The 23,535-nt window shown below is 52.3% G+C and overlaps 1 protein-coding gene across 4 annotated transcripts in view; it reads left to right on the top strand.

The window, feature by feature from the left end:
* The first annotated feature begins 10,700 nt into the window (after positions 1 to 10,700).
* The window catches only part of LOC119955947 (B box and SPRY domain-containing protein-like), a 37,398-nt gene continuing 24,563 nt past the window's right edge, over positions 10,701 to 23,535 (top strand). For 2 of the 4 annotated variants that reach the window (XM_038782608.1, XM_038782607.1), the window contains exon 1: positions 12,491 to 13,160. In XM_038782608.1, coding sequence (XP_038638536.1) covers positions 12,867 to 13,160 — 294 coding nt within the window. In that variant the 5' untranslated portion in view covers positions 12,491 to 12,866. Of the gene's footprint in view, positions 10,822 to 12,490; positions 13,161 to 16,191; positions 16,239 to 23,535 lie in introns of those variants that run through there. The other 2 variants (XM_038782609.1, XM_038782610.1) reach the window with 2 other exon arrangements.

The following is a 23,535-nucleotide window of genomic DNA, read 5'->3' as shown; positions in this document are numbered from 1 at the left end:
TTTTTTACCTATGTCGTTTGTACCGATGTGTACCACGACCACTGGCTGTTCACCCTCCCCCTCCAGAATGTGCTGTACCCGCTCTGAGACATCCTTGACCCTAGCACCAGGGAGGTAATTGTGGAAGATATGGCTCAGGGATCAAAGTGATATTTTGGAAAACCCGGAGTTGTGGTTTAGTGGCAGCCCTGCCTCCTGCAGGCACTCTGAGACTGCTGTGAGTCTCTCGTCATCTTCATCCACCATTGCAACCTGAACCAATTCATCATCCAGGTGGCAAATGATCCCCTGAAGGCACCGCATATTGGCCGATGTCAGTTTATCTGGCACCAACAAGATTCCAAACGGTAGGCGATTAAAGCAGAATCTGCCAATGGGAGTAATGAATGTCGTCATGCTAAATTGCCCCTTTGTGTCCAAAAGCCTAGGTGGGGGTCCCTGGGTTATGGGAATAGGATGGGGTTCGTGGGCCAAGATAGGATGCTCTTTCCAAAGGCCAGTGCAGACTTGATGGGCCGAATGGCCTCCTTATGCACTGTAGGGATTCTATGATATATGTGATTTTTATTCAGATGTGACTCTGCAAGGTTTGAGTAAAATGAAAGACTGGGCGGGATTCTCCGTCGTCCAGTGCCGATTGGGTGAAGAATCAATTCCGCTGCCGCGGTGGATGCCGATTTCACACCAAATTGCAATTCTCCGTCGCTTCGGCAGCAACGTCAATGCATTCCAGAACGCACGCCCAGTAAACGCAACGTACAGTTGGCATATCATTAGTGAGCCTGCCCACTGTGAACTTAGTGCCACAGGTCATGTAGGTGTTCCCCCAGGGCACCCCCCATGGTGCCCCCTGGCCCCAACTGAGCCATCAGCCATATGCCCTCTTGTTGGCTGGGATTGTGTGTGTGGGGAGTGCAGTGTGTATACACGGCTGCAGCTTGTTGGCCTCCTGAGTGTCAATCGTGAATTTGGCACAGTTTCTCATTCAAATCGATTGTGTTCCGTGGCGCCAGTGCCAGCCCCTTAACAGTCGCTGAATCAGTCCAGGGGCGGCACCAGTTTTGCTGTCGTGGAAATCCACGAATCCTGCCCCGGCGTCAATAGTTAGTCTCAGGAACGGAGAGAATCCAGCCGTGGGTTCTTGAACTTTGCGTCAAATATATTTATTAAAAGACCTCAATATAAACACGTCCGATTTTGCAAAGTGTAATACATTACAATAAATGATTTTAAGTTCTTTTGGAGCACAGGTACCTGCAGCCCACAACAATGCCGTTCTATTTCCAGAGTTAAATGACATTTAGAAAGTGAGCCTCACTAAGATTATGGGATGGAATCTCTGCCCCCCCCCAGCCATTCGTTGGAGGTGGGATTTTATCCTCCTGCCGCTTGTCAGTGGGATTTCCCATTGTAACCACCCCACGCAGTCGGAAAACTCACGGATAGGGATACGCTGCCGGCGTGAAAACAGAACCTCAACAGCCAGAGGAGTCCAGCCTATGTTTCCATCTGAAACATTTTAATGTCAACGCCTGCTAATGTATTCGCTCACTGCGCTCTTTCTCCAACAGAAACACTGTGAAACAAAATCGTTAAGAAAACTCGCATTCAGCTAGACAATCACTCAGGGAATATTCTCTGTTTTATTCTCTGACTTGATTCAGTCACATTATCATTGACAAAAGGCAGGCGGATACTGACAGCAAGATCAAGTTCTCAGGAAGCTACTTTCTGTTAAATACATGAACCCGAGACTGCATGTCGGATTTAAAACAGGGACACTCAGGTTAGATTTGTACCAACTGAGAATAAAACAAGCCCATCCCATAATATGTCAGCCTTTTAACTAGTTGTCTGGGGCTGGTAGTATTGGGGGAACTGATTGATTGATTGCTTTATTGTCACATGTACCGAAGTACAGTGAAAAGTATTTTTCTGTGGCCAAGGGAACGTACACAGTATGTACATAGTACACAAAAAGAATAATCAACAGAGTACGTTGACAAACGGTACATCGACAAACAGTGTTTGGTTACAGTGCAGAACAAGGGGCCAAACAAAGCAAATACATGAGCAAGAGCAGCATAGGGCATCATGAATAGTGTTCTTACAGGGAACAGATCAGTGTGAGGGAGTCATTGAGGAGTCTAGTAGCTGTGGGGAAGAAGCTGTTCCTATTCCTGGATGTGCAGGTCTTCAGACTTCTGTATCTTCATGGGTAGCACATTAGCACAGCGGTTAGCACAGTTGCTTCACAGCTCCAGGGTCCCAGGTTTGATTCCCGGCTTGGGTCACTGCCTGTGCGGAGTCTGCATGTTCTCCCCATGTCTGCGTGGGTTTCCTCCGGGTGCTCCGGTTTCCTCCCACAGTCCAAAGATGTGCAGGTTAGGTGGATTGACCGTGCTAAATTGCCCTTAGTGTTCCAAAAAAAAGGTTAGGTTGGGGTTACGGGGTTACTAGGTTACGGGGATGGGGTGGAGGCGAAGGCTTAAGTGGGGTACAGTGGGCTGAGTGGCCTCCTTCTGTACTGTAATTTTTTAAAATAGATTTTACAGTGCAGAAGGAGGCCATTCGGCCCATCGAGTCTGCACCAGCTCTTGGAAAGAGCACCCTACCCAAGGTCAACACCTCCACCCCATCCCCATAACCCCACAACCCAGTAACCCCACCCAACACTAAGGGCAATTTATCATGGCCAATCCACCTAACCTGCACATCTTTGGACTGTGGGAGGAAACCGGAGCAGCCGGAGGAAACCCACGCACACACGGGGAGGATGTGCAGACTCTGCACAGACAGTGACCCAAGCCGGAATCGAACCTGGGACCCTGGAGCTGTGAAGCGATTGTGCTATCCACAATGCTACCGTGCTGCCCACAAAATTCTATGATTACGCCTGATGGCAGGGTTTGGAAGAGGACAAAGCCTGGGTGGGAGGGGTCTCAGATAATGCTGTCTGCCTTCCTGAGACAGCGGGAGATGTAGACAGAATCAATGTGAGGGTGGCAAGCTTGTGTGATGCGTTGGGCTCTGCAGCTTCTTGCGATCTTCAGCTGAGCAGTTGCCATACCAAGCTGTAATGCAGCCGGATAGGATGCTCTCTCTGACACATCTGGAGAGGTTTGTGAGAGTCGATGCAGACATGTCGAATTTCTTTAGCTTCCATCGGAAGGAGAGACATTGTTGGGATTTGTTGACTGTTGCATCAATGTGAGTGGACCAGGACAGATTGTTGGTGATGGTGACCCCCAGGAACTTAAAGCTATCGACCATCTCCACCTCAGAGCCATTGATGTAGACGGCTTCCTTAAGTCAATGATCAGTTTCTGGGTCTTGCCGACATTTAGAGAGATTATTTTCGGTACACCATGCAACCAAGTGATCTATCTCCCTTCTGTAGTCTGATTCATCGTTGTTTGAGATACAACTCACCACAGTTGTATCATCCGCAAACTTTTAAATGAATTGGAGTTAAATCTTGCCACACAGTGGTGTGTGTACAGGCTAGTACAATAGAAGACTGAGCTCACATCCTTGCGGGGCCCCGGTTTTGAGGACTATTGTGGAGGAGGTGTTGTTACCTGTCCTGACAGATTGCGGTGCAGAGTTTGGTTATTAGTCTTGTCGGGATAATGGTGTTGCAGCCGGAGCTGTAGTATATAAACAGCAGTCTGATGTCGGTGTCCTTGTTGTCGAGGTGTTTGAGTGTTGATTGTAGGGCCAGGGAGATAGCATCTGCTGTGGACCAGTTGCGGCGATAGGTGAACTGCAATGGATCGAGTCCGTCTGGGAGGCTGGCAGTGATCCGTCTCATGACTAGCCGCTCGAAGCATTTCATGATAACAGACATCAGGACCACCGGTCGGTAGTCGTTGAGACAGGCTACCTTGTTCTTCTTTGGTACTGGTATTATCGTGGAGGAGGGAACCTCAGAACGGGGAAGGGAGGTGTTGAAGATGTTTGTGAATACACTCGCCAGCTGGTCTGCGCAGGATCTGAGTGCTCCCCCAGGGACTCCGTCGGGGCCCGTCACTTTCCGCGGGTTCACCTTCAGGAAGGCAGCTCTTACCTCTGAAGCTGTAATAGTGGGTATGGGCGTGTCCGGGGCTGTTGGGGCGGGTGGCACTGATGTCTTGGCTGGCTGTTCAAAGTGGGCATAGAACCTGGTCAGTTCACTGGGGAAGGATGCTCCAGCCCCAGATATTCCGCCTGGCCTTGCTTTGTAGCCTGTGATCTTGTGTAAGCCCTGCAATAGACGTCCTGGGTTTGTGTCGTTGGCCTGGGACACTAGTTTGATTCGGTACTGTCTTTTGGCGCCCCTGATGGCTTTACGTACATCGCACCGGATTTCTTATACAGGTCAGGGTCGTCAGACTTGAACGCCTCCGTCCGGGACTTCAGCAGGGAGTGAACCCTTCGGTTGAGCCAGGGTTTAATTTGGGAATACCCGTATTGTCTTTTTTGGTACACAGTCCTGGACACACTTACTGATGAAGTCTGACGGTGGTTGCGTACCCGTCCAGGTTAGCTGCCGCGGCCTTGAATATGGACCAGTCCACAGCCTCCAAGCAGTCACAGAGGATGTCCTCTGATGCCTCGGACCAGCACCGCACAGTTTCCTTGACTGGCTCAGCGCGCTTGAATTGCTGTTTGTAAGTCAGAAGCAGGAGTACTGACTTGTTGTCGGGGAATGTCGCGACATCCTAAATTCCTCCTCTAACAAGATATATCATTATTGCCAGAAATAATCAGCACTGGAAATCTCCATGAACACAATTATCACCTGGTCACACATAGTGATAAGCGTAATTCTTCCTGAACAACAAAGGTGACTTGTTTCCTGTACTGGTTTGGGGAACTTTTGAAAAGAATATGCAGATTTTCGATCGCCATTAAGACACTGAGAGAAGCAATTGAGCAACGGTTGATCTGCTGAGGAAATTAATTGGCAAACATATTGGAATTATGAGCCTAAAGTCTGGCACTGCTCTGTAACTATATCACTGCCGTTAACATTAAGGTGTGATTTGGGTCAATCAATGGCTAATTCTTTTAATCACCTTAACATGGAGTCACCCAGCCTCCTCGCTCAGGAAATGTGCGAGGGGCATTTTTTACATGGAGTTTCCTGGAACCCACTGCCAGTGGAGGTGGTGGAAACACGTTCAATAGTGACATTTAATGGATGCCTTGACAAGTACATGAATAGGATGGATGTGGTGGTATGATTAGCATAGCTGCCTGCCATTGGTGCAGAACACCGGCTTACCATTGGCCCTGGTCGGTCATGTGCCTCTCGACCGGTTGGTTGAGACCAGTCATGTGACGGCTCCCCGATTGGTCGAGAGGCTGAGTTAACCCCGCCTCCAGGGCAGGGTATAAATACCCAACACTCCCGGCGGTCGTCCTTCTACTGTAATCGACCGCAGGGCTAACATCTAGCAGATTAAAGCCATACTTTTGTTCAGCAACTCGTCTCGCTGATGGTACATCAATTTAATCTGCTAGAAATTTGAATATGGAGCTCCGGATCAAGCCCAAATGCCTCCGCATCAGCCCACAAACTCCGAACGCATTGGAAATCTTCAAGCATTGGCTGGCGTGTTTCGATAGCTATCTGGCGACCGCAAGCAGCCCCCCCACCATGGCACAGAAGCTTCATATTCTCCATTCCAGCGTGGGCATGGCGGCCTACGTGATGATGGGGAAGAAAAAGAATACGACATGGCCATGGACAAGCTAAAAGGACAATTTCTTAAGCCGGTAAACCGAGTGTTCGCCCGACATCTGCTGGCTACCAGACAACAGATCCCCGGTGAGTCCTTAGATGATTTTTACCGGGCCCTCGCTGTCTTGGGGAGGAATTGCGCCTGCCTCCAAGTTTCAGCCACTGAGCACATGGAACTTTTGATCAGAGATGCTTACATGGCTGGGATGCAGTCCGCCGCTATCCGCCAGCGGATGCTGGAAAAAGACGACCTCAGCCTAACTGAGGCACGGTCTCTCTCCACCTCCCTGGAGGTCGGCGACTTAAACGCCCGCGCCTATGTCCCCAGCCGCGCTGCAGCGCCCTGGGCCTCCTGGCACGCTTCCCCATCGCCATCCGCAGCTCCCGACCCCCCTCAGGACTGCGCCGCGGGACGCCCCGACAAGTCCGCGGGGCCCCGCTGCTATTTCTGTGGGCTTGCTAAACACCCCCGCCCGCGCTGCCCGGCCCGTTCCGCCCTTTGTAAGAGCTGCGGGAAGAAGGGCCATTTTTCATCTGTCTGCCAGGCCAAACCGGTCGCTGCTGTGCCACGCAGCGACCAGGGATCTCCTCCTCCAGGCCCTTCTGGGCCCTTCCAGCGCACCGCACCAATCTCCCCCCCACCCCGCCCCCGGGCCCCTGCGCGCCTCTCTGCCCCAGCTCTCAGCCGCTCCGATCGGCCCGCCGGCACCGCTAACCCTGCCCCCAGCAACCACGAGGGCCCTGCGGGCGCCGCCATCTTGGGGCCCCGATTCCACGTGCGGGTCCTGGTCGCCGCCATCTTGGGGCCCTGACCCCACGTGCGGGTCCTGGGCGCCGCCATCTTGGGGCCCCGATTCCACGTGCGGGTCCTGGTCGCCGCCATCTTGGGGCCCTGACCCCACGTGCGGGTCCTGGGCGCTGCCATCTTGGGGCCCCGACTCCACGTGCGGGTCCTGGGCGTCGCGATCCTGGACTGGCACACAAGGTCCTGCCAGCACCCACTCGGTCGACGACGACGACGACTACGGATCTTCTCCACAGCTCGTGGCTATTCAGCTCGACCAGTCACGTCCACGCACGCTCGCCAAAACGATGATGCAAATACACCTCAACGGGCACGAGACGGGCTGCCTGCTGGACTCCGGGAGCACGGAAAGCTTCGTACACCGACACGTTAAGACGCTGCGTGCTCCCTGTCCACCCTGTAAAACACAAAATAGGGTTAGCCTCAGGTGCGCACTCCGTCCGCATCACCGGGTGCTGCATCGCGGACCTCACGGTCCAAGGGAAGGTTTTTAAAAATTATAATCTCCATATCCTCCCCGAACTTTGCGCACCGGCACTCCTAGGACTGGATTTCCAGTACAACCTGCAGAGCTTGACCTTCCAATTCGGCGGCCCTATACCCCCCCTCACTGTCTGCAGTATCGCGTCCCTCAAAATGGACCCCCCCTCCTTGTTTGCTAATCTCACCCCCGATGGCAAATCCTTCGCGACCCGGAGCAGACGGTACAGCGCCCAGGACCGGACCTTCATCAGGTCCGAGGTCCATAGGTTGCTGAAGGAAGGGGTCATCGAGGCCAGCAACAGTCCCTGGCGAGCCCAAGTGCTGGTGGTCCGGACTGGGGAGAAAAACCGGATGATCATCGACTACAGCCAGACCATCAACCGGTTTACGCAACTGGACGCGTATCCTCTCCCCCGTATTTCCGCCATGGTAAACGAGATTGCGAAATACAAAGTCGTCTCCACGGTGGACCTCAAGTCCGCTTATCACCAGCTCCCCATCCGCGCAAGTGACCGCAAATACACCGCGTTTGAGGCAGATGGGCGCCTCTACCACTTCCTCAGGGTTCCATTCGGTGTCACACGTGGGGTCTCGGTCTTCCAACGGGAGATGGACCGAATGGTCGACAAGTACGGCTCCCTTCCCGTATCTCGATAACGTCACCATCTGCGGCCACGACCAGCAGGACCATGACACCAACATCCGAAAATTCCTCCAAACCGCAAAACTCCTTAACCTAACAATAAGGATAAGCGCGTGTTTAGCACCGACCGTCTAGCCATCCTCAGCTACGTAGTGCGTAAAGCAGTGATAGGCCCCGACCCCGAACGCATGCGCCCCCTGATGGAACTCCCTCTCCCCAATACCCTCAAATCCCTTAAATGCTGCCTGGGTTTCTTCGCTTACTACACCCAATGGGTTCCCAATTACGCCGACAAGGCCCGTCCCTTCATTCAGTCCACGACCTTCCCGCCGTCGTCAGAGGCCTGCCAGGCCTTTAGCCGGATCAAAGCGGACATCGCAAAGGCCACGATGCACGCCATCGACGAGTCCCTCCCCTTCCAGGTCGAGAGCGACGCATCAGAAGTAGCTCTGGCGGCCACCCTGAACCAAGCGGGCAGACCTGTGGCCTTCTTCTCCAGAACCCTCCAGGCTTCCGAACTCCGCCACGCCTCAGTGGAAAAGGAAGCCCAGGCCATAGTCGAAGCTGTGCGACATTGGAGGCACTATTTGGCCGGCAGGAAGTTTACCCTCCTCACAGACCAACGGTCAGTAGCCTTCATGTTCGATAATGCACAGAGGGGCAAGATTAAGAACGACAAGATCTTACGGTGGCAGATCGAGTTGTCCACGTACAACTACGATATCTTGTATCGTCCTGGGAAGCTCAATGAGCCTCCTGATGCCCTGTCCCGCGGTACCTGCGCCAGCGTGCAGATAGACCGCCTCCGCTCCCTCCACGCGGACCTCTGCCATCCAGGGGTGACCCGTTTCTATCATTTCATAAAGATCCGCAACCTGCCCTACTCCATCGAGGAAGTCAGGACAGTAACCCGTGACTGCCACATCTGCGCACAGTGCAAACCGCACTTCTACCGCCCCGAGCGCGCACACCTGATCAAAGCATCCCGCCCCTTCGAACGTCTCAGCATAGACTTCAAGGGGCCCCTTCCCTCTAGCAACCCCAACATTTACTTCCTGCCGGTGATCGATGATCGGTGATCAATGTATACTCCCGCTTCCCCTTCGCCATTCCCTGCCCCGACATGACCACATCGACCGGCATTAAGGCCCTCCTCTCCATCTTCTCCCTGTTCGGCTACCCCGCGTACATACACAGCGATCAGGGGTCCTCCTTTATGAGCGACGAGCTGCGTCAATTCCTGCTCAACAGGGGCATTGCCTCTAGCAGGACGACCAGCTATAACCCCCGGGGTAACGGACAGGTCGAGCGGGAGAATGGTACCATCTGGAAGACCATACTACTGGCCCTCAGGTCCAGAGATTTCCCTATTTCCCGATGGCAAGAGGTTATCCCCGATGCCCTACATTCTATCCGCTCCACCTCCACGTGCGCAAGGCTCAGCCTGACGCAACTAAAAGTGGTACATAGAGCCCACTTAACAAGAAACCGTATGAGTAGGTTCTTCCCGGAGGTGGAGGACAGATATGAACGGTACCAAAGAGGCCCGGCCATCCACGCCCTCATGTTCTGGTCTTGCCCCAGACTTGTGGAGTACTGGACAGCCTTCTTCGAGGCTATGTCCAAAGTGGTGGGGGTGAGGGTGGAGCCATGCCCGATAGTGGCGGTCTTCGGGGTTTCAGACCAGCCAGATCTATTCCTGGGGAGGAGGGCGGACGCCCTTGCCTTTGCCTCCCTGATTGCCCGCCGTAGAATCCTGGTTGGCTGGCGGTCAGCAGCACCACCCAGAGCTGCAGACTGGCTGTCCGACCTCTCGGAATCTCCCCAAATGGAGGAAATCAAATTCGCCATCCGAGGGTCAGACGACGGCTTCCACAGAACGTGGGAGCCATTCATGCAATTGTTCCAGGACCTGTTTGTGGCCAACGAACAAGAGGAAGAATAGCCGGGTGGCCAAGAATCAGGGGAAAATGGACGGGAATCGGGGGAAGGTAGCTTTGGGGGGGGGAGGGGGTGGGGGGGGGGGGGGGGGCTACGGGTTCGTTATGGGGGTTTGTTCTCATGGTTTTATGCTTATTTATTTTTCTTGTTAATTTATTGTTTTTGTATTGGAGGGGAGGGGTTACTGTTTTTCTCTGTTGTGATAAAATTTGTTGTTGAAAACTTGAATAAAAATTATTCCAAAAAAAAAGAAGGACAAAGCCGCAAGCGAAGGTCTGATGGCAAGCTAAGGCCCAAAACCAAATTGTAAATAAATGCCTATAAACATGTGCCTCGGCCATATTGGGGAATGTAAAATATGTATGCCGGTTAAAGGGGGTGGCCACAGTTGTTATTATGAAGATGCTTGCCTGTAAATATACATGTTAATTTTTGCGTGTTTTTTTCTAATAATTTGTAATTTGTTGGATATAAAATATGAAAACTCAATAAAAAACATTTCCAAAAAAAAATGCATTGCTGCCAACAGCGCTGAGGACCTGGGTTCGAATCCCGGCTCTGGATCACTGTCCATGAGGAGTTTGCACATTCTCCTCGTGTCTGCGTGGGTTTCACCCCCACAACCCAAAGATGTGCAGGATAGGTGGATTGGCCACGCTAAATTGTCCCTTAATTGGAAAAAATAATTGGGTACTCTAAATAAAAAAAAACATAATTGCCTCTTATAATTCAATAAATTGCAATGCAAGTTGTCTGATTTTGCTGTGAGAGGGTTAAATTACATAATGCGACCAAATTATTCTGTTTGCAATTACAAAACCTGAATTAATTATTAATAGCGAGCAAAGTAAAATAGAGAGAAAGCCTGATTGTTTTTCAGATGAAAATGTAATTAACATAACAGATTTATGGAGTTTTAAGAACAGAAAAAGAGAGCAAGGGTAATCTTGAAAGGAATGGGTGGCACAAATTATTCATTCAAGGGTTTCTGCTCCACTCTTTACCTTTCGTCTGGTTTTGTCTTGGCAAGCATCATCTGTGGGTTAGACTCAGGCAGCAGAGCCACTCCCTAGCTGATCTGAAAGCAATTGCGAGATCCCTGAATTAGAAATTGCCTGGGAGATGCAAGACTCAGACTCTGGGATGTGCAATCCCAGGAGAGAATCTTGCTTCTTGGGAGAAAATATGGAGGAATTGAGGACGGCTCCCTCTCCATTACGGGTAAGATCCTAGTCATCAGGTCCGAGGCACTCTTGGTTTTGCTGTACATTGCGCAGGTCTGGCCCATACCCCACTCCTGCACTGAGGTAGTCACAGAACCATCTTCTACCTTATCTGGAGATTGAAAATGGACCTTATCCACATGGCCACGATATGCCAATCTTTTGATAAAGGGGGACGGGAGATCCAAAGTCATCCTCATCCTGATGGGCATCTTTGTGTACAGCTGCGCATCAGCAAATGCCAGATGTCACTGTGTGTCACGGTTCTGCCTGTCCCCAGTGATGTGAAGGATGGGTCTGGCCACATTCCCAAAAGGCAATAAAACACCTTCGACCACAGGTCTGTCAGGCAGTGATCCGCTGGCCCTGCCAGGAAAGGAGATGGTGAGCCCTGTCAGATGGCTCCCTGAGCAGACTGTCAAAGTCATTTGGCAGAATTCATCACCAGAACTTTCACACAAGCACCAAAAGGTGAGAAGAGCCCTCCCCGTCAGATCTTTCCTGCATGCTTGGAGTTTCACTCCCGCTGACAAAACAGGTCTGAAAAAATGCAGTGGTTTCGGTTGAGGTTTTTCAAGCAGCTCTGTAATTCAGAGTCCCCGTGCTCCACGGGCTGTTCCCACTGAGGAAAACATCGACTGTTGAAGGACCATGAAAGTTGCACTTTGCTCTGCTCGAAACATGCTGTTGCAAAGAGTTGTCTACAACAAAGTGTTACAGACTGGCAGATTCCAAGGTCTAGGACTCTGTGCTGAGGAACACACTAAAGCCACAATGCGCAGTGGAGAAAGATTGTGTAAAGCTCGTCAGTCAAGGTACAGCCCATGTAAAACCCCTCAGGCTGTATGCTTCAGATGTAATGTATGTTGTAAATATAACTCGTAATTTTGTAAGTGGAGTGAAGCACCTCATAATGCCTCGTGCTGTATTTAAATACACTGGACAGTATTAAACAATATGTCATGTGAAATTTGAACCATGTAATGTACTTTTAAAAATGTTCTGAATCAAATATATTTTTTGGAAAAAATGAATTGAGGACTTTGTCACAGTTTGTAGTAATGAACTGCCAGTGACTGAGGCTCCTTGTTCGGAACTCTATCGGAACATTGGACCTGTCCCCCATGTCCTGGCCATGTCTCGGACCCATCTGTGCCCCAGACCCTGTCCACCTCCCAAGCCTTTGCAAGATGTTCCAGATGTAAAACATTTAATGATATATTTGTACACAAATGTGGCTGCTGCAATGACATTAATGAAACAGAGTCTGGGGCGGCGCAATTCTGGCCTTGGGTGGCTGTGTGGAGTTTGCATGTTCTTGTATCTGCGAGGGTTTCCTCCGGATGCTCCGGTTTCCTTCCACAGTCCATGTGCAGGCTGGGTGGGTTGGCTATGCGGAAATTGGCCCTTAGTGTCCAGAAATGCGCAGAGTAAGTGGGGTTATCGGGTTAGGATGGGGTTATGGGGATAGGGTGGAGGTGTGGGCCTAGGTCGGGTGCTCTTTCAGAGGGTCGGTGCAGACTCGATGGGCCGAATGGCACTTCTGCACTGTAGGGATTCTATGAAATGAAAGGATGTTTTAAGATATCTCTGGTTGTTTGTAGACAGCACACAGATCCCTGCGTTTGTGAAGTCCTTGGGGGGGGGGGGGGGGGGAGTCCGGAAAGGCGCTATAGAAATGCAGTTTTCTCATGGTCTCACAACAAATCGCTTGTCCATGGGATGGTGATTGAAGGGCGGCTGTGACTCCGCTCACCAGTGTGAAGTTGACAAACAAGACCTTGCTTTAAGAGTGTGTGTGAGACACATCTCTCGTTACTTTGTTTCCCTCCGGCTCCTGGAGTTTTGCAAGTGCCGTTTGTAACCTGGTGAATCAATGAGCGAGCAGAGAGTTTGCTGAATGTTGCCAGCAGCTGCCTCTCTCCTGTATTTCCTGAATTGCCAGTTTCAGCTCGTCTCCTTTTCCCGGTGACCTTTGTCTCCATCCTGTATTTCCGCATTCACCTGTGCTGGGCTGGCCGGCCGCTTGCTGCTGTCTGCCCCATGTCCCAGCCGGAGAGTGAGCCCCCTGAGCCGGACCAGCCGGCAGCCTGCCCAAGCTGCCAGCAGGAGGAGGGGGAGCTGAGCCGCCCACCCTGCTGCACCTGCCGGCGGCCTGACCTCCAGCAGCTACCCGCCTCCCGGGCTCCGGAATGCAGCGACTGTCCCATCCACCGCGGGCAGGAGGGCTGGTTCTGCTACACCGAGGGCAGGCTGGTGTGTGCCCACTGTGCCATCCCCGGACCCTGCAGCAGCCACCTGGGTACCACCATCGGGGAGGCGGCGGAGCGCATGAGGGTGAGTGAGAACCGGCTGAGGGGGTGAACAGGGGCATGGGGGACCCAGGATAACTGTACCCAGGGCATCAGCCACGTGTCTCAAGCTGCAGAGTCCCCTCATCTACCTGGTTGGGGTAAGTGAGAGCTAAAGGGGGGCATCAGTGGAATTGAGGGCATGAGGGTAATGGTATCCACCCAGGCCATCTGACAGGGGAAGGGGGAAGGGGGGGGGGGGGGGGGATTCAAGGTACAGAGTCTCATCTACCAGGTACAGGGGCATTAGGGTAAGTGAGCACCAATGGGTCATCGGTATAATGGTACCTAGGGGACCTGACAAGGTTCAAAGTATTAGAGGGTCCAGGGCAGGGTGTGGATTGGGCTCCAGTGTGATCTGAAAAGGTATCTGAAAAACTACCCTTGATGTTAATTGCAACTGGGCTGGCAGCACTCGTGGGTCAGAAGGTCCAGGGTTTGAACAAAGACAGATCAAAGCTGGTACTTCAGTGCATTACTGACGGCGTGTTGCTGTGGTGTAAAAGCTTGGGTGAATGTAAAAGACTCCTAACCATATCACTGTGTTGAAGAAGAGCTGGAACATTCTCCCCGGTGTGCTGGTCAGTATTTATCCCTCAATCCACATAATCAACACAGACGTTCTGCTCATTTCTCACATTACTGCCTGTGGGAGTTGGCTGTGTGTCAATTGGCAGATTCATTTCCTACAGTGACTATATTTCAAAAATTACTTCACTGGCTGTGAAATACCTTGAAACATCTGAAAAGCAATTCTTTTTATTTCTTTTTCATATCTTTCCTGGAGAAGAGTGCCACGACTTTTATAATTTCTTGGCACTCGGATCATTCCTGCAAGTCCCCTTGTGTTGTCTCCCGAGTAATGGTGCCCAGGGCATCCGAAAGGTGACTTGTGGTATCGGGAGCCCTCTCCCGCCCATCAGCCTTCGAAGGGTAATGAGAGCTGAGAGGGACATCGGTGATGGAAAATCCAATTAATATGTGGCGATTTCCCCTCCTCCCTGCCCCCTCTATTTTCCTGCTTTCTCAACCTTTTTGATGGGATGGATTGGATTCCTGACGAGGATATGGTTGGTCGGTTCTTTGCTGGGATATGTAATTTTCATATCACAAGCCTCTCACTGCAATGTCAGCCTGGACAGAGGGTTGTGGACTGTTTCACTGGTGGGGACATTACAGTCGTGCACCCTGAGGGCCACTTAGCCAAATGGCAGGTTAGGGAGGGGGCAAAACATTCTGTGTGCGGCCTTGACGGAACAGACAGCAGAACACAGCCTGAATGTCTCAGGTACTCACTGAGACAGAGTCACTGAGCCAGCAGTGGTGCTGTGTCCCCACTTTGAAATAAGAATCATCTAAATAGAGTGTATTGCTGATCAATGTGAGTGATTGATATTCCAACCATGTAAAGCTTGGCAGAGCTTCACGCGGTCAAGTATTGATTGCTCATTTTAGTGCTTGTACAAACTGTTGCCAATGTCTTGGGGGTGGTTTGCATTTAATTAGTATGATTAGTCTCCCTATCTCCTTAAGTTGGTGAGGGGTGCTGGCTGTATGCCACCCCACCCTCCTTCCCATGCCCCAACCATCCACCACCATCCAGTAAGGGGCCTATGTTGTAACATACAATTCCTATCCAATCTGATTTATTAGAAATCTACCCAATAATCCTTTGTAATCTTGTGGAGATTGTGGGATTCTCCCTGATTACAGGAGTGGGAATCGTCCACAAACATCGTGCGCAAAGTTAGAAACTGGATTCTTGCCAGAGGTCAAACCCATTGTGAGTCTCCCAGCCTCCCCTGCCAGCTCCGACAAGGCACGCCCACAGGCAGGAACATGCAGAAGACCTACATACACCTCATTTCTATATCATTATCAGGCAGGAAGCTCGATTCACTGCCCTCCTGGGATGCCCCCCCCACCTTCCAAGCCGGGAGTCACACGGGTGGGATTTGGTGCAAGTCCTCAAAAGTGGGGAGCAGGCGCCATGGACTCCTAGGGAAAGCAAGGAGATAAGTACCTTTCATTACTGTATTCTGGGGTGCAAAGCGAGATTTTCATAGTGACCTAGGGGTAGTGGGGCTCGTGCTGGTGGGGGGGGGGGGGGGGGGGAGTTGAATTGGGGCAGAGGGGGAGATTGCCAGGACAGGGCATCATGTTAACTTTCAGGCGTCTGACTGGTAATAGTCTGATTCCTGTCAGTTTCCTGTAAGAGCTGTGAGGTCTCCTGTTCACTTAGAATCCAATCATCCCGAGCTTCTGGAAACCCTCATAGTTGTATCAACATTCCAATTAAAATGTGAGGTTGGCCTTGGGTAATTTCAGGATCCACACGTTTTGGCACACCTCATTGAATTCCTCTGATTGTCAGCTCCAGGGCAGATGAAGGAGGGGATTAGCTGAGGTTAGTTGACTCAAGGAAATGATGCACCAGTAGTTGTTGAAACCTTTTTTTTTGGCAGACAGCCCATGTCAGATCAAAGACTTCATTGTTGATACAATCAGGTTAAGCTCTATTGAGGCTCAGAGTAGCTGCCACAGCTCTGACAGGAAGGCACAAGGGTCCCTCAATGGGGAACTCTAGTCCCTCCCAACCCTCCTTGGGAAACCCAGTAGAAGGGCCACATAGTCAAACACCTTGCAACCACTGGTTGGGTGGGAGGGAATGTGACGATTGAAGCTGTTAAGCTGTTCAGAGCAAGAGGTGGGTGCATGTCACTAAAAGTGACAGGGCTGCAGTGTCGAGTCAATGTCCTGGTTGGGTCTGATTCCCGACTCCAGCAAATCAGCCGCCTGGGGAGCCGGGAATCCTGGGTGATTCACGGGGGGAGGGATGGCCCATTTGGATGACCTGAATTGGGCCTATTCAGTGCTCCTAGCGGCAGCAGGAAGCTGTCCTGATTCCCTGCTGGCGGGAGACTTAGACTCAAAGCTGGAGAATTGCGCCCTTTGTGTTCCTCTGCTTCCTCTTGGACCTGACCAAGTGCACTCTTCTCCCACCTTACAGTCTGGCCTCGGGTCTCTCGGCATGATGCTGATATTTTGCCGGACACCAGATGGAGTGAGTCACTGGCCCTTTGCTAAACAATATACTCATTCAAATCATTCCAGCCATGGCCTGACATGGCTCAGAGCTGTTGATAATTTTTCCCTCATTATCAGAGACACGTGCGGGTGAATATATTCCTGTTGAATATATTCCTGTATGGTTGCGGCGTTAAAGAGAGTGAGGAAAAAAAGTGCAGGACGTTGCAGTTATCTTGAGGAGGCGGTGCTTCTGAACTACTAACAAGTAGGGGCAGCACGGTAGCATGGTGGTTAGCATAAATGCTTCACAGCTCCAGGGTCCCAGGTTCGATTCCCGGCTGGGTCACTGTCTGTGTGGAGTCTGCACGTCCTCCCCGTGTGTGCGTGGGTTTCCTCCGGGTGCTCCGGTTTCCTCCCACAGTCCAAAGATGTGCGGGTTAGGTGGATTGGCCATGCTAAATTGCCCGTAGTGTAAGGTTAATGGGGGGATTGTTGGGTTACGGGTATAGGGTGGATACGTGGGTTTGAGTAGGGTGATCATTGCTCGGCACAACATCGAAGGCCGAAGGGCCTGTTCTGTGCTGTACTGTTCTATGTTCACTGTTCTATGTTCTAGGGGCTGGTTTAGCTTAGGGCTAAATCGATGGCTTTTAAAGCAGACCAAGGCAGGCCAGCAGCATGGTACAATTCCCTTCCCAGCCTCCCTGAACAGGTGCCGGAATGTGGCGACTAGGGGCTTTTCACAGTAACTTCATTTGAAGCCTACTTGTGACAATAAGCGATTTTCATTTCATTTCATTTCAAGTGTTTATCTGAGTGGCTTGTTTGACAGTAGGGTTTACCTTGTCCAGGCTAATATTACCATCCAGGCTGTATCACTAAAGCAGATTCTCTGGCCATTTACCGCATTGCTGTTTATACAACTTGTTGGTTTCTTGACCCAATATACTGCGGATGCTGGAATCTGAAACAAGAGCCTAGCACTCTGGAAAAACTCAGCAGCTCTGCTGGCAGCTACCAGGAGAGAAAGCAGTCATGGACACTGCTTCAAAACAAAGGCGAAACGTTAACTCTTTCTCTCCTGTTAGATGCTGGCAGACCTGCTGCGTTTACTCAGCTTCCTCTGATCTGGTAACCTTCCTCAGGTTTAGGTTCACAGTCCTGACGACAGGGTCTGGCCTGGAGTTTGTTTGGCTGAATCTGGACTTCTTGCCCCTTCCTCAGCTGGTTGTCTGGTCCCGAGTCCCACTTTGGAACCAGCATCCAGGCTGACACCTCTAGTGCAGTTCCGTCATCAAATGGTCAATGAATGAACAGAGCTGATTGCCTTCAACAAGATGTAAATCTGTCATGGTCGGTAATAATTATCCCGCAACATTTTAGGATTGTTTGGAGCATCTGCAGGAAAGCGATGTGAGCACAACAGAAAGGGATCTTTGTTCTTAGAGATTTTTAAAATGCCAACATTCATTTTTTAAATTTTCCTTCCTACCTCTTTTAGCCCTCTCTCTCTCTCTCGTGCCCTCCCTATTTGTCTTTCTATACCTATCTGAACTCTATTCACCTGATTTCCTGCTTCTCTTTATTCTTTTATGGGATGTGGACATCACTGGCTTGGACAATATTTGTCGTCAATCCCTAATTGCTCTTGAGAAGAGCGTGACAAGCTGCCTTCTTGAATTGGTGCAGTCCCTGAGTTGTAGCCACACCCACAGTGCTGTTAGGGAGGAAGGATCTTGGGACTTCTGGTTGCGGCTATGCGGAGCTAAGCCGAACGTTCGGCAGCTCCCGCCAGGAACGGACTTTTGGGCTCTTTTAAGGGCCCCCTAACCCTCCAGGGGGTGGAGATCCGGGAGCTCCGACAACAAGCCTCCGAAAGAGAGGATGAGGCCGCGGCCCTCGCGGTAAAGGTGGAGATGCACGACGTGCTCCATAAGAAGTGGCAGGAGTGGTTCGAGGAGATGGAGAACCGGTCGAGGCGGAAAGATTTGCGGATCCTGGGCCTCACGGAGGGGCTGGAGGGGTCAGACCTGGGGGCCTATGTGGTCGTCTTGCTGAATTCGCTGATGGGAGCTGGGTCCTTCCAGGGGCCCCTGGAGCTGGAGGGGCCCCACAGAATACTGGCCAGGAGGCCCAAGCCGAATGAGCCGCCACGGGCGGTGCTGGTGCGGTTCCACCGGTTCGCTGACCGAGTGCGTGCTTAGGTGGGCCAAGAAGGAGCGGAGCAGCAAGTGGGAAAACACGGTAGTGCGGATCTACCAGGACTGGAGTGCGGAGGTGGCTAAGCGGAGGGCCGGGTACAACCGGACGAAGGCGGTGCTCCACAGAAAGAGTGTGAATTTTGGCATATTACAGCCGGCGCGTCTGTGGGTCACTTTCAAGGACCGGCACTTTTATTTTGAGTCCCCGGAGGAGGCGTGGGCCTTTGTGCGGGCCAAGAAGTTGGACTCTGACTAAGGGTCGGGGGTTTGTAAATAACTGTGTTAACGTTTGGTGGGAAGGGTCTCTGTTTTATGCTGTTTTATGCTGTTTTAAGCTGGTTGTGTTTTGGTTTTTGGGCGGGTGGGGGGCTGTCTTTTTTGCATGGTCGGGCAGAGGGAAAGCGCGGGCTTTTCTTCTGTTTCCCGCGCTGAGGGCAGATGGGGGCGGGGTCGAAGCTGAGAATCGCAGGCTTTTTTCCCGCGCGAGAGCGGGAGGGGGAGGAGGAGGGTCTGCTGATGGGTCTGGGGGAGGAGGAGTAGCCGCACGTTGGGGGGAGGGTCGGAGGTGTGGCGGGAGTCGCCGGGGTCAGCAGAAGTTAGCTGGCTCACGGGATTGCTACGGAGGGAGTAACACGGCTGGGAGGGGTCCTAGCCTTGGGGGGAGGGGGGGGGGGATACCGGGTTGCTGCTGAAATGGCCAGGAAGGAGCTGGAGTCTGCAGGGGGGGCTGGGGTGGGGGGTTGCCGCCGTGGGGAACGGGCCGAGCGGAGGGCGCTGGCCTGGGACGGGCAGGGGACGGGTTATGGCTAGTCGGCAGGGGAGGGGGGCAGGGAGCCCTCTGATCCGGCTGATAACTTGGAATGTGAGGGGGCTGAATGGGCCGGTCAAACGGGCCCGGGTGTTTACGCATCTGAAGGGGCTGAAGGCGGACGTGGCTATGCTCCAGGAGACGCACCTGAAGGTGGCGGACCAGGTTAGACTGAGGAAGGGCTGGGTAGGCCAGGTGTTTCATTCGGGGCTGGATGCAAAAAACCGGGGGGTGGCGATTCTGGTGGGAAAAAGGGTGTCGTTTGAGGCGTCAAAGGTGGTGGCTGACAGTGGAGGGAGGTATGTGATGGTGAGCGGCAAGTTGCAAGGGGAGCGGGTGGTGCTGGTGAATGTCTATGCCCCAAATTGGGACGATGCGGGTTTTATGCGGCGCATGCTGGGCCGCATTCCGGATCTAGAGACGGGGGGCCTGATACTGGGGGGGGGGGGGGACTTTAACACAGTGCTGGATTCCCCATTGGATCGATCCATGTCCAGGACGGGCAGGAGGCCCGCGGCGGCTACGGTGTTGAGGGGGTTTATGGACCAGATGGGAGGGGTGGATCCTTGGAGGTTCGCGAGGCCGAGGGCCAGGGAGTATTCATTTTTTTCCCACGTGCATAAAGCCTATTCCCGGATCGATTTTTTTGTCCTGAGCAGGGGGCTGATTTCGAGGGTGAAGGATGTCGAGTATTCGGCCATAGTCATTTCGGACCATGCCCCGCACTGGGTAGACCTTGAGCTGAGGGAGGAGAGGGACCAGCGCCCGCTTTGGTGCCTGGAGGTGGGACTGCTGGCGGATGAGAAGGTGGGCGGGTGGGTTCGGGGGTGTATCAAGAGGTACTTAGAGGCCAATGATAATGGGGAGGACCGGGTGGGGACGGTTTGGGAAGTATTGAAGGCGGTGGTTAGAGGGGAGTTGATTTCCATCTGAGCCCATAGGGAGAGGGGAGAGCAAAGAGAGAGGGAGAGGTTGGTGGGGGAGGTGGTGAGGGTGGACAGGAGATACGCGGAGGCTCCGGAGGAGGGACTGTTGGGGGAGCGACGTTACCTTCAGGCCAAGTTCGACTTGCTGACCACTGGAAAGGCGGAAGCTCAGTGGAGGAAGGCACAGGGAGCAGTGTACCAATATGGGGAGAAGGCGAGTAGGATGCTGGTGCATCAGCTCCGTAAGCGTGACGCGGCCAGGGAGATTGGTGGAGTGACAGATAGGGGAGGCAATGTGGTGCAAAGGGGGGTGGACATTAATGGGGTCTTCAGGGACTTTTATGGGGAATTTGGGGCTTTTCTGGGTACAAGCTCAACCTGGGTAAGAGTGAACTGTTTGTCGTGCACCCGGGGGACCAGGAGGAGGGGATTGGTAGGCTCCTGTTGAAAAGGGCGGGGAGGAGCTTTCGGTACCTGGGAGTCCAGGTGGCTAGGAGCTGGGGGGCCCTTCACAAGCTTAACCTCACTAGGCTGGTGGAGCAAATGGAGGAGGAGTTCAAAAGATGGGACATGTTGCTGCTGTTGCTGGCAGGCAGGGTGCAGTCCGTCAAGATGACGGTGCTCCCAAGGTTTTTGTTCCTGTTCCAGTGCCTCCCCACCCTTATCCCGAAGGCCTTTTTTAGGAGGGTCAACAGAAGTATTATGGGATTTGTATGGGCGCATGGGACTCCAAGGGTGAGAAGGGTGTTTTTGGAGCAGGGCAGGGATAGGGGGGAACTGGCGTTGCCCAACCTCTGTGGGTACTATTGGGCTGCCAACGCAGCGATGGTGCGTAAGTGGGTAATGGATGGGGCAGGGGCAGCATGGAAGAGGATGGAGATGGCGTCCTGCATGGACATGAGCCTGGAGGCACTGGTAACGGCGCCGTTGCCGCTCCCTCCAACGAGGTATACCACGAGCCCGGTGGTGGCGGCTACCCTCAAAATTTGGGGGCAATGGAAACGGCATAGGGGGGTTGTGGGGGGCTCAATGGAGTCCCCAATACAGGGGGATCACTGGTTTGTGCATCAATGGCAGGTTTCTGGGCTGGCACAGGGTAGGTATTAGGAGGTTGAGGGACCTGTTTGTGGATGGGAGGTTTGCGAGCCTGGGTGAGTTAGAGGGGAAGTCTGGGCTCCCCCCGGGGAACATGTTTAGCTACATGCAGGTTAGGGCGTTTGCCAGGCGGCAGGTGGAGGCCCCCACGTGGGGTACGGGACAGGGTGCTCTCGGGGGTGTGGGTTGGAGGGGGGAGGATTTCGGACGTGTACCACGTAATGCAGGAGGTGGATGAGGCCTTGGTGGAGGAGCTGAAGGGTAAATGGGAGGAGGAGCTGGGTGAGGAGATTGAGGAGGGGACGTGGGTGGATGCTCTGGAAAGAGTGAATTCCTCCTCTTCCTGTGCGAGGCTTAGCCTCATACAGTTCAAGGTGCTACATAGGGCCCACATGACTGGGACGAGGATGAGTAGGTTTTTCGGGGGCGAAGACAGGTGTGCTAGGTGTTCGGGGAGCCCAGCGAACCACGCCCATATGTTCTGGGCATGCCCAGCGCTGGGGGAGTTTTGGAAGGGGGTAGCAAGGACGGTGTCGAAGGTGGTAGGATCCAGGGTCAAGCCAGGCTGGGGACTCGCAATTTTTGGGGTTGCAGTGGAGCCGGGAGTGCAGGAGGCGAAAGAGGCCGGTGTTCTGGCCTTTGCGTCCCTAGTAGCCCGGCGGAGGATCTTGCTCCAATGGAAGGATGCGAGGCCCCCAAGCGTGGAGGCCTGGATCAATGATATGGCGGGGTTCATCAAATTGGAGAAGGTGAAATTTGCCCTGAGGGGATCAGTACAAGGGTTCTTTAGGCGGTGGCAGCCTTTCCTGGACTTCCTGGCAGAACGGTAGGGAAATAGGCCGGCAGCAGCAGCAACCCGGGGGGGGGAGGGAGAGGAGAGGGGTGGGTTTGTTTCGGGGGAAGGGAAAAATGTGTATATGTGTTTATTGAATATGCCGGGTGTTTATCTATTTCTTCTTTTTGTAGTTACTGGGGGGGGGGGGGGGGAGTTTGGTTTTGGGGGTTAGTGTGTTTTTCTTTTTGTTGTTGGTAATACTGTTTTCTTGTTGTTATTTTCTGTTTTTGATATGTTTTTGAAAATCTCAATAAAAATGATTTTTTTTAAAAAGGGAGGGAGGATCTTTGTTGTTCCTCCATTTCTTTATCAATACTTAAATCTCATTGGTTAAGGAGATCCCATCATTCACTGAGTTCACCGATCCCTTGTCTCCAATATTAATGAGGTTGCCAATCCTCCAGGATTGGCCTGGATTCTCCAGAATTTGAAGATCAATCAGGACACTGCTGTATGAAAAATACCATCGGGACATTTAAAAATGTGTTTTTTGGTCGTCATTTTCTTTGAACATTTTTCTTTGCCAGATGTAAAAATATTGAAAATGGGGGGGAAAAAGCTGCTTGGCTGACAGTCAGTCATCATTCACTTGGGCAATGCATCTTTTTGCTTTCCAATTTTCATTGGTAGGCCGTGTGCCACAAGGATGGATGTGTTGGCTGACTAATGGCTGGAGTGTGGGGGCTGAAGTCATGTGATAAAACCTCCGGGAATATATTTAATCACAGTTGGCAACCCTAGGTTATCAGCTTGTGCCTCCAGCAAGTTAGAGCACCGGAAAGCCTTGAGTTGAAATGTGCAAAAAACAATCTAATATCTCACACCCGGAGATGGCTGATGGAACCATCAATTCACGAGACACGTGTTTTAAGATATGAACAGTGGTTTTAATCTACTTACTACAGAGCCAGCCTGTTACCCGTTGAACTCTTGATAAACTGCAGGCTGGCCCTGGACACGGTTATTTATACAGCAGTCAAGGGGGAGGAGTCATGGGCGGAGCCAAGGGTGGAGCCTGTACAAACTCCTGAGCATTCCCAGAGCTACTCCCCCTAGTGGTCGGATAACGCTACTGCGCTTACAATAGAATTGGTAAATACAGTGTGAATTACTACGTTACATTCACCACAATGGCCCACTCCAGCAAAATGTGGGGCCGTTATGCACTGTACGCATAAGCCAAGTCAGGGGCAGCACGGTGGCACATTGCTGCCTCACAGCACCAGGGACCCAGGTTCAATTTCAACCTTGGGGACTGTGTGGAGTTTGCATGTCCTACTTGTGTCTCTGGGTGCTCAGGTTTCCTCCCACAATCCAAAGATGTGCATGTTGTGTGGATTGACCATGCTAAATTGCCTCTTTGTGTCCAAAGATGTGCAGGTGAGACGGGTGCAGTGGATAAGATGGGGGAGTGGGCCTAAGAAGGGAGCTCTTTTGGAGGGTCGGTGCAAACTTGATGGGCCAAA

This window comes from Scyliorhinus canicula, chromosome 21, assembly GCF_902713615.1.
Source record: "Scyliorhinus canicula chromosome 21, sScyCan1.1, whole genome shotgun sequence".
NCBI lineage: Eukaryota > Metazoa > Chordata > Chondrichthyes > Carcharhiniformes > Scyliorhinidae > Scyliorhinus > Scyliorhinus canicula.
Note: the sequence above shows the minus strand (reverse complement) of the source record. Positions and strands in the feature narration are given on the sequence as shown.